Source organism: Amblyraja radiata, chromosome 21, assembly GCF_010909765.2.
Source record: "Amblyraja radiata isolate CabotCenter1 chromosome 21, sAmbRad1.1.pri, whole genome shotgun sequence".
Lineage (NCBI taxonomy): Eukaryota > Metazoa > Chordata > Chondrichthyes > Rajiformes > Rajidae > Amblyraja > Amblyraja radiata.
The window spans coordinates 12,699,123-12,713,526 of record NC_045976.1 but is presented as its reverse complement, the minus strand read 5'-3'; the positions used below and the strand labels follow the sequence as shown (position 1 = coordinate 12,713,526).

Below are 14,404 nucleotides of genomic sequence, written 5' to 3'. Positions count from 1 at the left end.
ACAACGACAGTATGCACTCCAAGCGGGATTCGAACCGGCTACCTTCCGGTTGCCAGCCGAACACTTAGCCTATTGTGCCATCTGTCGTCCCAATAATACCTGCCTTTACTACCACCTCTGGCAGCTCGTTCCATGTACCTACCACCCTTTGTGTAAAACGTCGCCCCTCTGGTTTCTATTAAATCTCCCCCCCCGCCCCCCCTCTCCTCACCTTAACCCTCTGTCCTCTGAGTCTGAAGAAGGGACCCGACCCAAAAAGCCACCCATCATTTTTCTCCAGAGATACTGCCTGACCCGCCAAGTTACTCCAGCACTGTGTGTATTCTCTGGTTCTTGATTCCCTTACTCTGGCATTAACCCTTTCTATTCCTCCTCGTGATCATATACACTGTCAGAGTGAGTCAATGGGATTCATATCTTTAACTATATGTATTTATGCACTATTAGTTCATCACAGTGAGTCTGATCTGAACTGCATCACTCTGAGAACCCACTAGCGGAGAGGGTACAGCGTTCAATTAAGCTGTCGATGTTTTCTGCGGGGGGTTTGTAGCTGAGATTTAACGACGACTGCAGAAATAGCAGTAAGGCAACCTCAGCCTGACCCACCCAATTTAAGTCCATTACCAGGCTGAGACTGACATTAATTTGCCTTGTCTCAGCTGGCTGCTGGGTCAGACGTTTCAGCACCATACAGTGGAGCTTGTTGGCAGCAATGTTTAAGACATCATTAGCACTGTAACAGTGTTCCAACTGTTTCTTCCGGAGGTGGTCTAATTTTCTTATGGCCTGGGAGGTTTTAAAGTTGCGCGAGGGTCAGATTCTCCCTAGCTGTTGCCCCCTGATTTTCAGAGGGCCACAATGAGCCTTCTTTTACAAATAAAGAAACTATTTTGTCAAGCCAACACGAAGAAAGATATGGTTTGTCCATTCAGATCATGCCAATGTTTGCAAAATTGGGAACATTTACAGACAATCATAACGACTCTGTCGCAAGTTTTTCTACACAGAGGCTGGTGGGTGCCTGGAACGCACTGCCAGAGGTGGTGGTGGAAGCAGATATTTAAGAAACTTTTGTATACGCAGGGAATGGTGGCCTATGGATTATGTGCATGCAGATTGGTGTTGGTCTTGGCATCATGTTCAGCACAAACATTGTGGGCTGAGGGGCCTGTTCTTGTGCTGTACTGTTCCATGTTCCATGTTCTACTCCAGCATAGAGATTAGAAGCATGTCAGTCCAGAGAGAGAGAGCCATTTTGCATATCACCCGTCCCATTTTTATATTGGTAAATGTCTCCTTTATCTGTAGCACATAGAAACATAGAAAATAGGTGCAGGAGTAGGCCATTCAGCCCTTCGAGCCTGCACCGCCATTCGATATGATAATGGCTGATCATCCAACTCAGTATCCCATCCCTGCCTTCTCTCCATACCCCCTGTTCCCTTTAGCCACAAGGGCCACATCTAACTCCCTCTTAAATATAGCCAATGAACTGGCCTCAACTACCTTCTGTGGCAGAGAATTCCACAGATTCACCACTCTCTGTGTAAAAAATGATTTTCTCATCTGGGTCCTAAAAGACTTCCCTCTTATCCTTAAACTGTGACCCCTAGTTCTGGACTTCCCCAACATCGGGAATAATCTTCCTGCATCTAGCCTGTCCAACCCCTTAAGAATTTTATAAGTTTCTATAAGATCCCCCCTCAATCTTCTGAATTCTAGCATATTCGAGTCTCCCTTTAAATGCAACTAAACTAGATGTCTCTTAGGAAGACACAAGGAACACACAGAGAGTGGTGAATCTCTGGAACTCTCTGCCACAGAAGGTAGTTGAGGCCAGTTCATTGGCTATATTTAAGAGGGAGTTAGATGTGGCCCTTGTGGCTAAAGGGATCAGGGGGTATGGAGAGAAGGCAGGTACAGGATACTGAGTTGGATGATCAGCCATGATCATATTGAATGGCGGTGCAGGCTCGAAGGGCCGAATGGCCTATTCCTGCACCTATTTTCTATGTTTCTATGTAGATGCTGGAATCGTGAGCAAAATACAAAGTGCTGGAGTAACTCAAGTGGCTCAGGCAGTATCTGTGGAGGGAATAGACAGGTGATGTTTTGGGTCAGGACGTTTCTGAAATACTTCTATACACCAAGATCTACATTCTAACTGATTTGGAAGTTCATGTTAATGTTTAGTTCAGAGATACAGCACGGAAACAGGGCCTTCGGCCCCTGAGTCCACGGCCGCTCATACTAGTTCTATGCTATCCCACTTTCCCATCCATTCCCTACACACAAGCGGCAATTTACAGAGGGCCAATTAACCTACAAACCCGCACAACTTTGGGATGTGGGAGGAAACCCACGCAGTGTCAGGGAGAACGTGCAAACTCCACACAGACAGCACCCGAGGTCGGGATTGAACCTGGCTCTCTGGCGATGTGTGGAACCATCTCTACCGAACTAAAGGTGCTGCAGATGCTGGAATGTTGACGGCCTAAATTATTGCAGTCTATGCAGAGACACTTTTGCTTATGTTGCTGGGCCTGGCCTTTTTGGTCAATCAAAGAAGGTCTGGTGATCATTCTGAGGCATATTTCCTGTAAATGTCCTTTTATCATGTCAGGCAGCACGGTGGCACAGCGGTAGAACTTCAGTGCCAGTGTAGACTACGGGTACTGTCTGTATGGAGTTTGGACGTTCTCCCCATGACCTGCATGAATTTTCCCCGGGTGCTCCAGTTTCCTCCCACACTTCAAACACCTACAGGTATGTAGGTTAATTGGCTTGGTATAATTGTAAATTGTCCCTAATGTGTGTAGGATAGCGTTGGTGATGGCGATCGCTGGTTGGTGCGGACTCGGTGGGCCGAAGTGCCTGTTTCCACGATGTATCACTAAACTAAACTAAAATCATGGTTGATGTTGTCGTTTCAGCTGATTGCTGAAACCGCCCTGCCTATTTACAGTTTCACTGCTAATTGAACGTCCGCGTGGAGAACCAAAGGGCGTGACTTCCCCTTCCTGTGCACGCTTCACCAGGGACCATGTGCGTGACGCAAGACAAGATTAAAACACCATCCGGGGGCCCCACTGATGAACAATGGGGGCAATGGAGACACAAGGAACTGCAGATGCTGGAATCTTGAGCAAAACACAAAGTGCTGGAAGAACATGTGACAATAATAACCTAAACTAAAATAAATTATGATGCACCGTGTTCACTGCAGATTCTGAAACCTTGAGGAAGTCCACGGGTCAGGCAGCATCTACGGAGGGAATGGACAGGCAACACTTTCAGTCTGGACCCTTCTGAGTCTACAACTTCAAGCTCGAGGGCGTGCATATCTCTATAAAGATCTGTCCCGGACCCAGCAAATTGATGCAATCATAGAGAAAGCCCATCGACAACTCTACTTCTTTGGAAGATTGAGGAGGTTTGGAATGTTGACGAACACTCTTGAGAGTATATTGACTGGTGGCATCATGGCCTGGTTTGGCTACTCAAACACACAGGAATGAACCCGATTGTAATGAGTGGTGAACACTGCCCAGTCCATGACGGCTACTGACTTCCCCAATATCAAAGGGATCTACAGGAGTTACTCTCAAAAAGGCAGCCAGCATCATCAGAGACCCACACCACCCTGGCCATGCTCTCATCTCCTACCATTGGAAAGAGGGTACAAGAGCCTGAAAACCAACGTCCAGGTTCAGGAACAGCTTCTTCCCAACAACCATCAAGCTATTGAACAATAGATACTTTCAAGAGAGAGCTAGATAGGGCTCTTAAAGATAGCGGAGTCAGGGGATATGGGGAGAAGTCAGGAACGCGGTACTGATTGGGGATGATCAGCCATGATCACATTGGATGTCAGTGCCGGCTCGAAGGGCCGAATGGCCTACTCCTGCACCTATTGTCTATTGCACAACACTAACCTCAATTATGGACTGTCTTTGGATCCACTAAGGGCTTCTGGGTTTTTTACACTAGTATTGGGGTCATTAATTTCTTGAATTTTTATTTATTATATATATTATCTGTGTGTATTGTGTTTACTAGCTTGTTATGCTGCTGCAAGTAAGAATTTCATTATTCTGTTATTGATCATATCAACACTCTTGACCTGACTCTTGAATGGGACATTTACTGGCAGCCAGAAGAAAGGTCCTGACCTAAAAGTCTTCTGTCCATTCCCTCCGCAGGTGCTGCCTGGCGCACTGGGTTCCTCCAGCACTTTGTATTTTGGGTACAGTCTTAATGCCTGGTTGCTTTTGGTTGATAGATGCTGGGTGGAAGAAGTGTATGTTTGGACTGTAGGTGCAAGATAGTTGCGTAACTGCGACTGTTATAAAGTGAGAGAAGGTAGCAAGTGCTCATGGCAAGTTCTCTTGTGCCTACAGAATGACCAACCAGCGCACAGATGATGACGAGGAAGAACTGGCCAAAGAACGTCGTCGCAAGGCACGCCAGGAGCGGCTGCGGGATTCTGCGCTCAACCAGGACACCATGGAATTCAATTCCCAAAGCAGCAGGTACACAGACCGGGTTCAAACGGGTTCATTGTCCCCAGTTTGGATCTTCCAGCTGACTGCATCAACTGGTCAGCATGCACAGCTTACCACAGAGAGCTGCAAGTGGAAGGAGTGTGGGACGGAGGCAGAGGTGTACGTGCAGGGCACCATTCCTCGACCACTATACCCCTGGAGACAGTGTTCCTTCCATAGGCCAATAGGTTAACGGATCAATGGGGTTATTGGGTCAATTGGTTAATGTGTCAATGGTATTTTATCGTCAATTCTTTAGTGAAATTCCATTTTTTCATACACGTTTAGTTTAGTATGTTGTCACGTGTACTGCGGGACAGTGAAAAGCTTTTTGTTGCGTGCTATCCAGTCAGCAGAAAGACCACACATGGTTACAGCCAAGCCATCCACAGTGCACAGATACAGGATTACAGGTATAACGTGCAGTGCAAGATAAAGAACAGTAAAATCCAATTAAAGATAGTCTGGAGGTCTCCAAAGAGGTAGATGGTAGCTCAGGACTGTTCTCAAATTGTTGATACTATGGTTCAGGTGCCTGATAACAACTGGGAATAAACTGTTCCTGAATCTGGAGGTGTGCGTTTTCACACTTCTGTACCTCTTGCCTGATGGGAGAAGATGGAGTGACCAGGGTGAGTGAGACTGGTTCTTGATTATGCTGGTGACCTTGCCAAGGCAGCGTGAAGTGTAGATGAAGTCAATGGGAGGGAGGTTGGTTTATATGACGGGCTTGGCGGCATCCACAATTCGCTGCAATTTCTGGCGGTCTTGGATGGAGCTGTTCCCAAACCATGCTGTGATGCATCCCGATGAAATGCTTTCTCTGCCGCATCTTTAGAAGTTGGTGAGAGTTGTTGGGGACATGTCGAACTTCCTCAGCCTTCGAAGGAAGTAGAGGCATTTGTGTAGGTAAGAACTGCAGATGCTGGTTTATATCGAAGGTAGACACAAAATTCTGGAGTAACTCAGCGGGACAGGCAGCATCTCTGGAGAGAAGGAATGGGTGACGTTTCGGGTCTGAAGAAGGATCTCGACCCGAAACGTCACCCATTCCTTCTCTCTGGAGATGCTGCCTGTTCCGCTGAGTTACTCCAGCATTTTGTGTCTACCTTAGCGGCATTTGTGTGCTTTCGAGGTCATTGTTTCAATATGGGAGATCAGGACAATTTGCTGGTGATATACACTCCTAGGAACTTGAAACTTTCAACCATCTCTACTTTGGCGCAGTCGATATGCACCCTACACAGTGATATTATACAGAATACAGTAATGTATACAGTGACAATCATGCCATACCTTAGGCACAATCGTAGTAACTATAAGATTGTGAGAGAATAGACTGCACTGTCCATACTCAAGTCAACACATCCTGTACCTTTCAAATCCAAAGTTTTTCTTAAAATTATCTTATCTTGGCCACATGGGCCCGTTACCCTGGCAGGGGTTTGACCTGGCCTGGTGACGTGTTGGTGCCCTCCACCACCGCTCCGTGCCGCTGCAGGCCATGTCTGATCCGCGCACTTGGCAATTTGGAGCAGCAGCCGATCTACCGGAGTCCCAGGCTGCTGCAGGGACTCCAGCGGCCCACTCCGTCGACTCGGCCCACTCCCATGCCTCCTCGAGATCGGCCCTTTGAACGAGCCGTCCCTGGCCTCCCACTGCCATCACTCGGCCTCCGTGCCCTGGAGCGCCAACTAGAGCACGGGAGGTGAATCCTCACCCGGTCACCAGCACCAATCTTGCCTCCACCCGCCGCTGCCATCTTGAAGTCAGGAACATCACATTCACATTAACACATTGAATCTTACAGTTACCCATGTAGTGCAAACTTCTATACAGTTGATATTCACCTACAGTTGAATCTTCCTGAGGGAAGGGCAGGCGCAGTAAAGACAAAGGGATTCATGTGATATCAGCCACTCCACTGGAAAAGCCCAAGAGGAAAGGAGTGGGATAATGGGTAGATTGGGCTGGCAGGGGAGGGGATGGGCTGAAGAACCTCCTCTCTGTTTAGTTTTTAGTTTAGTTTAGAGTTACAGCACGGAAACAGGCCCTTCGTCCCACGGGATCTGTGTTGACCAGCGATCCCCGCACACATTAACACTATCCTACACCAACTAGGGCAATGTTTACATTTACCAAGCCAATTAACCTACAAACCTGTACATCTTTGGAGTGTGGGAGGAAAACAAAGATCCCGGAGAAAACCCACACAGGTCACGGGGAGAATGTATAAACTCCGTACAGACAGCACCCGTAGTCGAGATCGAACCCGGGTCTCCGGCGCTGCTTTGGCTATTAGGCGGCAACTCTGCCGCTGCGCCACCGTGACCGCCCTGTGATTCAACTAATTACTAATTTGAAGAAGGATATTCTTGCTATTGAGGGAGTGCAGCGTAGGTTCACGAGGTTAATTCCTGGGATGGCGGGACTGTCATATGATGAAAGAATGGAGTGACAGGGCTTGTATTCACTGGAATTTAGAAGGATGAGAGAGGATCTTATAGAAACATATAAAATTATTAATGAATTGGACACACTAGATGCAGGAAACATGTTCCCGATGTTGAGGGAGTCCAGAACCAGGAGCCAGTTTAAGAAAAAGGGGTAGGCCATTTAGAACTGAGATGAGGAAAAACTTTTTCACACAGAAAGTTGTGAATTAGTGGAATTCTCTGCCTCAGAGGGCGGTGGAGTCCGATTCATTGAATGCATTCAAAAGAGAGTTAGATTGAGCTCTTAGAGTCAGCGGAATCGAGCGATATAGGGAGAAGGCAGGAACGGAGTACTGATTGTGATGATCAGCCGTGATCACATTGAATGGAGGTGTTGGCTCGAAGGGCCGAATGGCCTACTCCTGCACCTATTGTCTATGTAACTATGTAACATTCCTGTGTTTTCCAACGTCTGGGAAGAGGGGCAACGCAGTGAAGTAAATGGTATCGCTGCTCCCTCACAGGTTCGATTCCAACCTCGGGTGATGTCTGTGTGGAGTGTATATGTTCTCCCTGTGACTGTGGGCTTTCTCCGAGTGCTCCAGTTTCCTCCCACAGACGTGCAGGTTTTTTAGGTTAATTGGCTTTTGTAAATTGTCCCTGTGTGTAGGATAGTGTTTGGGTGATCGCTGGTCGGTGTGAGCTCAGTGGGTGACTTGATTGTATTCATGTATACTCTTTGTTTTGTGTGGGAAGGAACTGCAGAAAACCAAAGGTAGTCACAAAAAGCTGGAGTAACACAGCGGGCCAGGCAGCATCCCTGGAGAGAAGGAATAGGTGACGTTTCGGGTCGGGTTAGGTCGGGTCTGAAGAAGGATCTCGCCCCGAAACATCACCATATTCCTTTTCTCCAGAGATTCTGTCTGACCCGCTGCGTCACTCCAGCTTTTTGTGTCTATCATAGCCTTTTGTTTGACTGGAATAACTAACAATAACTAACTAAACTAAACTGAATTATGAAGCACCATGATCACTGCAGATGTTGGAACCTTAAGCAAAACACAAAGTGCTGGAGGAACTCAGCGGGTCAGGCAGCATCTGTGGAGGGAATGGACAGATGACATTTCGGGTCGGTACAACTTCTTCAGAGTTAGAGTGCTAGATTTCCAAGATGAAGCGAGATGGATGGAGGAGTGCAACAGTAAAGTAGCGGTATTTGTTACCAATCAGGAAGTAATAGTTAAGTTAGTTTAGTTTAGAGGTACAGTGCGGATATAGGCTCTTCGGCCCACTGAGTCTGCCCTGACTAGTGATCCCCGCATACTTATACTATCTTACACACACTAGAGACAATTTACAATTTTACGAGGCCATTTAGTGTACAAACCTTTACATCTTTGGAGTGTAGGAGGAGAAACGCCACACAGGTCGCGGGGAGAACGTACAAATTTCGTATAGACAAGCACCCGCAGTCAGGATCGAACCCGGGTCTCTGGCGCTGTAAGGCAGTAACTCTACCGCTGCTCCACCGTGCAGCCCAGTGGAAGATCATCTGTGTCCAGCACCAGAAACAGGATCTAGTGCAGTTTACTTCAGACAATTATTTGCTTTGTCCGAGCACGAAATTCTAATGTCTCAAATCATTTCCCATTCACAAAGCCCTTGATCCATTCATAAGTCCAAGATGTAGAAGTTGGATCCAAGCGGAATGTCTTCCTATGTTACATTTATGGCTACGTGGAGCAGAGCCAGTATCCTGCACCTGCCAACTTCTGAAATCCTGCCTAACCTGTCCCTTTCAGACCATTACATTCAATATATTTCACTCAAATAAAAAGTAAATTTATTGACTGTTGTGTAGTATGGTGTCAATTTTACAAGCCAGTGAGCCTGACCGCAGACATAAAGAGACAGGAGGGTATTTGAGAGATATGGCTGCAGGGTGAATATAACTGAGTCAGACAGGGAGATGGAATAGGCCCAGACATTGAATTTAATAAGTTAATCGTGTTGGCTGTGAATCAGACATGATCACATATGGGAAATTTGTTCCCAAAACGTTACACCCAGCACGGGAGAAATGAATTGCTAAATTCACACAGACCAGACTCCCCACCATCAACTCCAACTTCACGCTGCCTCGGAAAAGCAGCCAACGTAATCAAACACTTGGCCCACTCCGCTCTCGTCCCGCAGAAGGTACAGAAGCTTGACAGCATGCACCACCAAACTCAGAAACAGCTTCTTCCCCTCAGTTATCAGGCTTCTCAACGGTTCTTCCATAAGCTAGAGACTGTCCGATTCACCTCAACCCCATTGCGGACATTGGACCTTGTCTCTGGAACACTACAATGCACTACAATGCTGAGAACTATATTCTGCACTCTGTATCTTCCCCTTTGCCCCACCTGTTGTACTTGAGTTTGACTGGATTGTATTTATGTATAGTATTATCTGATCTGATTGGATATCAGGCAAAACAAAGCTTTTCGCTGTACTTTGGTACATATGACAATAATAAATCCAAACCTAAAACTCATCGCCCAGCTAAGCCCAGAAATAGCAGCAGGCAAAACTGCCCGTACGAGCCAGAATTTGCACAAATCCAATTTATTCCCCATTGTTCTTGTGCCCTGTTCCAGAGCTGTCCCTGCTGCCCCCTGGTGGAATTGTGTATTCTAACTCCAAAATCATGGACTCAGTAGTTTTTAGTTTACAGCATGGAAACAAAGCCTTCGGCCCACTGAATCCACACCAACCATCGATCATCCGTTCACGCCAGCTCTACCTTATCCCACTTTCTCATTCACTCTCTACACACTAGGGGCAATTTACAGAGCTCAATTACCCTACAAACCTGCACGTCTTTGGGACGGGGGAGGTAACCGGAGAACCCGGAGAAAACCCACGCCATCGCAGGGAAAACATACAAACTCTGCACACACAGCACCCAAGGCCAGGATCGAACCCGGGTCTCTGGCACTGTAGGGCAGCAGCTCTACCCGCTGTGCCACGGTGTCACACGTGTATGCACATAACGTGAGAATTAGAAGCAGGAACATTCACCCTTCGAGTCTATTCAACTATTTATTAAGATGGTGACTGATTCTTTACCTCAGCACCACTTTCCCGTGCTAAACTCACGTTCCTACATTGCCTTGATGTCCAAATATCCATTGGCTTGAATATACTCAGCACCTGAGCCTCCACACCCCTCTTGTGTAAAGAAATCTGAGAATTTACCGCCGTCTGGGTAAAAACATTTCTTTTCTCCTCTGAGGGATAACTTTTTTACACATGGAACGAGCTGCCAGAGGATGTAGCTGAGGCAGGTACTATCACAACGTTTAAGAAACATTCAGACAAGTGCATGGATAGGATAGGTTTAGAGGGATATGGATCAAACACTGGCAGCTGGGACTAGTGTAGCTGGGGCATGTTGGTGGGCATGGGCAAGTTGCACTAAATGCTGTACCCTTTATCTGTGCACTGTGGAAGACATGATTGTCATCATGTATAGTTTTTTCTTTAACTGGATAGTACGCAAACAAAAGCTGTACACTGTAGCTCGGTTCATGGGACAATAGTAAACTAAACTAAACTATGAAGCACTGTGTTCTCTGCAGATGTTGGGATTTTGAGCAAAACAGAAGGTGCTGGAGGAGCTCAGAGGCAGCATCTGTGGAGGGAATGGGCTGGCAAAATTTCAAGTCTGCACCCTTCTTCAGTGATTAAAATATGTTTGATTCTAGAGACTAAACGTACACCCATTAATGGTTTCTGCCATCAGTAGTGCTTCCCTTACTTTAGAGTTTCAACTAAGTTCACCACTCTGCTTTTGAAGTTTTATCCATTGCGTGAAGTTCCATATACCTGCATGACTAATAATGCATTTTGAATTAGCAAATGGGGATTAATTCCTTGATGCTGGTTTACCCGAAAAAAGACCCAAAATGCTGGAGTAATTCAGCCATTCGGTCAACATCACTGAAGAACATCGATCGGTGACGTCTCGGGTCTTAATTCCCAACTAGATACTTATTCTAAAAATAGCACAGAAATATCAATTGCAAAAACTCTGAAGCATAACATTTAAGTATTATGACAATCGTGTGCGTGAGTTGTTATTGATAGCTCTGGCAGTTTGGAGTTGATGTGGAGAGGATGTTTCCAGAAGTGAGATAGTCTAGGACCAAAGGGCACAGCCTCAGAATAAAAGAACTACCCTTAGAATGGAGATGAGGAAGAATTTCTTTAGCCAGAGGGTGGTGAATCGGTGGAATTCATTGCCACAGAGGGCTATGGACGCCAAGTCATTGGATATTTTAAAAGCGGAGATTGACAATTTTTGATTAGTAAGGGTGTCAAAGATTACGGGCAGGGGTTGAGAGGGAAAAATAGATCAGCCATGATTGAATGGTGGGGCTGACTCGATGGGCCGAATGGTCTAATTCTGCTCCTAGGTATTATGGTTTTAAATGGTGTGTTCAATTGGCAAGTGTATGTCTAAGATAGCCCCAGTGAACAACGAGTAATTTGCTCATGGTTCTGTTGCCAAAGAGGCCCATATAATCCTTTGTCTGTGCTCCCTGTGGCCTCAGCAGCCAAGCACAATAAAGTGGATTTATAATTTGCGTCATTGTGACCTTTGGCTGCCAATTCACAAAAATAAATTTGGAGGACTCTGCATTTAAATTCCCTTTTCACATTTCACCAGCACCGACTTCACAATCCTGCAGAGAAGTCATTTTTTCGGAATCATTTTTCATGTCACCGAAAGGTGTTGACAATTTAAATTTTATACAACATCTGCAGAATTCAAGTCGGTGAAGTCTGATGTCGCTGCGTAACAGGAGGATGGCAGCTCACCCAGCCAAAGCTTGGATAACATTTGTAGAACTTGGGGAATTTATTGTGGCTGAGCTACTGCGTTCTGAAAGGGAGGTTGGGGAGGAATAAAATAACCTTCACATTGCGAGCTGCTGCTGTTTTAAAAAAATGCCAGAAAACCAAATATAGACACAAAGTGCAAGAGTAACTCAGCGGGTCAGGCAGCATCTCTGGAGAAAAAGGATGGTTGAATTTTCGGGTTGGGACCCTCCTTCAGACTAAATAACAGCTTCATTCAGAGGAAAATTAAATTTGAAAAAAAAATGTTTTAGATTTCACTGCAACAAGATATGAAACTGAGGTTACTTGCTGAGGAGGGAGTTTGTTCCCTGAAAGTGGCGTCGCAGGTAGGTAGGGAGGTGAGGATGGCTTAAGGCACACTGGCCTTCATTCGTGAGGGATTGAGCATAGAAGTCATGCCATTATACAAGCCGTTGGCAAGGCCACGCTTGGATTACTGCCTTCAGTTTTAGTCACCCTGCTGCAAGAAAGCTGACATTAAACTGGAAAGGGTACAGGTAAGATTTATGAGGATATTCGTAGGACTCTAGGACCTGAGCAATAGGGACAGGCTGGGCAGACTAGGACTTTATTCCTTGGAATGCAGGAGGCTGAGGGGTGTTTTGAAAGAGGTGTACAAGTTCATGAGAGGAATTGGCAGAACGTAGATGGCCAGTGCCGTCATCTCTCAGGAGACGGGCATGCCTTCCGCATGACACAATTGATGGTTTTGTGTCATTTAACCCCCCCCCCCCCCCCCTATCCACATGCGAGTATTTTGAGCAAAGGAATCTGAGCCACGTTTACAGCTGTCTGAACACTATAGTCCCTGCTGCCGGCATGCCCTTACTGGGCAGAACGGCCTCCTTGTGTGCAGCAACAGCAACACACAGCACACACAGTTGGGCGGCACAATGGCACAGTGGTAGAGCTGCTGCATCAACACGCCAGAGACCCTGGTTCGATCCTGGTCTCAGGTTGATTCCCAGTTCTCCGACCAGTTTTACGGCCTCCGCCATCTCTGTTTACTTTGATGTTACCTTCTCCCATCTATTCTACATTTTCCTTGATCTCCGTTCCCTTTGCCCTGTTTTCACACCTTCACACTTCCGTCTCTATGTATCTCCCTCTCCCTTGACGTCAGTCTGAAGAATGGTCTAGACCCGAAACGTCACCCATTCCACCTTCCAGAGATGCCCCCTGTCCTGCTGAGTTACTCCAGCATTTTGTGTCTATCTTCGGTTGAAACCAGCATCTGCAGCTCCTTCATACACATTAAATCCGGGAATGTTGACATGGAGTCACCAGGAACTGCAGATGCAGGAATCACGAGCAAAACACAAAGTGCTGGAGGAACATGGCAGGTCAGGCAGCATCTATGTAGGGAATGAACGTGACGTTCTTCAGACTATTTAAACCTCTTTTGGTTGTGGGTAGAGCATTGGCAATGACATTGGAAGGACAACTTTGATTTTCATCGAAAAGTGTTGGGGGATCTTTGAAACCTCTTCAGTTGGCAGCAGGGATAGGTTAATGTGAACACATTAACCTGGAAATGAAGCAGCTCTTCAGCACGACCCTGGGGTCTAAGCAAAACAATCTTGCTCGAATCCACAACCTCCAATCTGAGGAAGAATTCCAACCTGAAACATCACCTGAACATTCCCTCCACAGATGCTGCATGACCCATTGAGTTCCTCCAGCATTTTGTGTTTCCCATGCTTTTTTGAAACGTGAGTTTAGTTTATTGCCACGTGTACCGAGGTACAGTGAAAAGCTTTTGTTGTGTGCTAGCCAGTCAGCGGAAATACATAATTACAATCGAGCCATCCACAGAGTGCAGAAAATGCACAGTGTACAGATAATTCACTGATGCACATGGTGGATAGGTGACATTTTGGGCCTAGACTCTTCTTCAGATGAAGAAGGGTTATTCCAGCACTTTGTGTCCACTTGTCTATTAACCGGCATCTGCAGTTCCTTGTTTCTACCGTCCAGATGTGTGTGTCTTTGCAAACTTACACATGCTATCTCCACATCCTTTCGAGAGAACTCAGTAGTTTTTGCTACGGTTCCAATACGGGCAATTGGGCAACAAGGTCAGATTAGACGTTTCAACACTTCCTGACTGGGTGCTCGCATTAGACACTGCATCTCTCTATTATAGCAGGAATGATAATATGCAATTTCTCACCAGACTGGCTAGGCCAAAGAAATGCGAGTTTAAAATTCCCCCTTAGTCCTCCCGATGTGTTATGTGTTCAGGAATGAACCTCTTTAGTTTTGGTTTAGGAGATACAGCTTGGACACAGGCCCATCAGCCCATCAATCCACACCAGCCATCGATCACCCGTTTACACTAGTTCCATCAATCCACACCAGCCATCGATCACCCGTTTACACTAGTTCTAAGTTATCCCACTTTCTCAGCCACTCCCTACACACTGGGGACAATATACAGAGGGCCAATAACCTGCACGTCTTTGGGATGTGGGAAGAAACCGGTGCACCCGGAGGAAACCCACGCGGTCA

General features: G+C 46.4%; 1 protein-coding gene across 8 annotated transcripts in view; it reads left to right on the top strand.

The window, feature by feature from the left end:
• Positions 1-14,404, top strand: part of cald1 (caldesmon 1) — a 186,699-nt gene that overhangs the window by 129,737 nt on the left and 42,558 nt on the right. For all 8 annotated transcript variants that reach the window (XM_033039563.1, XM_033039564.1, XM_033039559.1 and 5 more), the window contains one exon: positions 4,404-4,535. In XM_033039563.1, the coding sequence (XP_032895454.1) occupies positions 4,404-4,535 (132 nt within the window). The remainder of the gene's footprint in view (positions 1-4,403; positions 4,536-14,404) is intronic.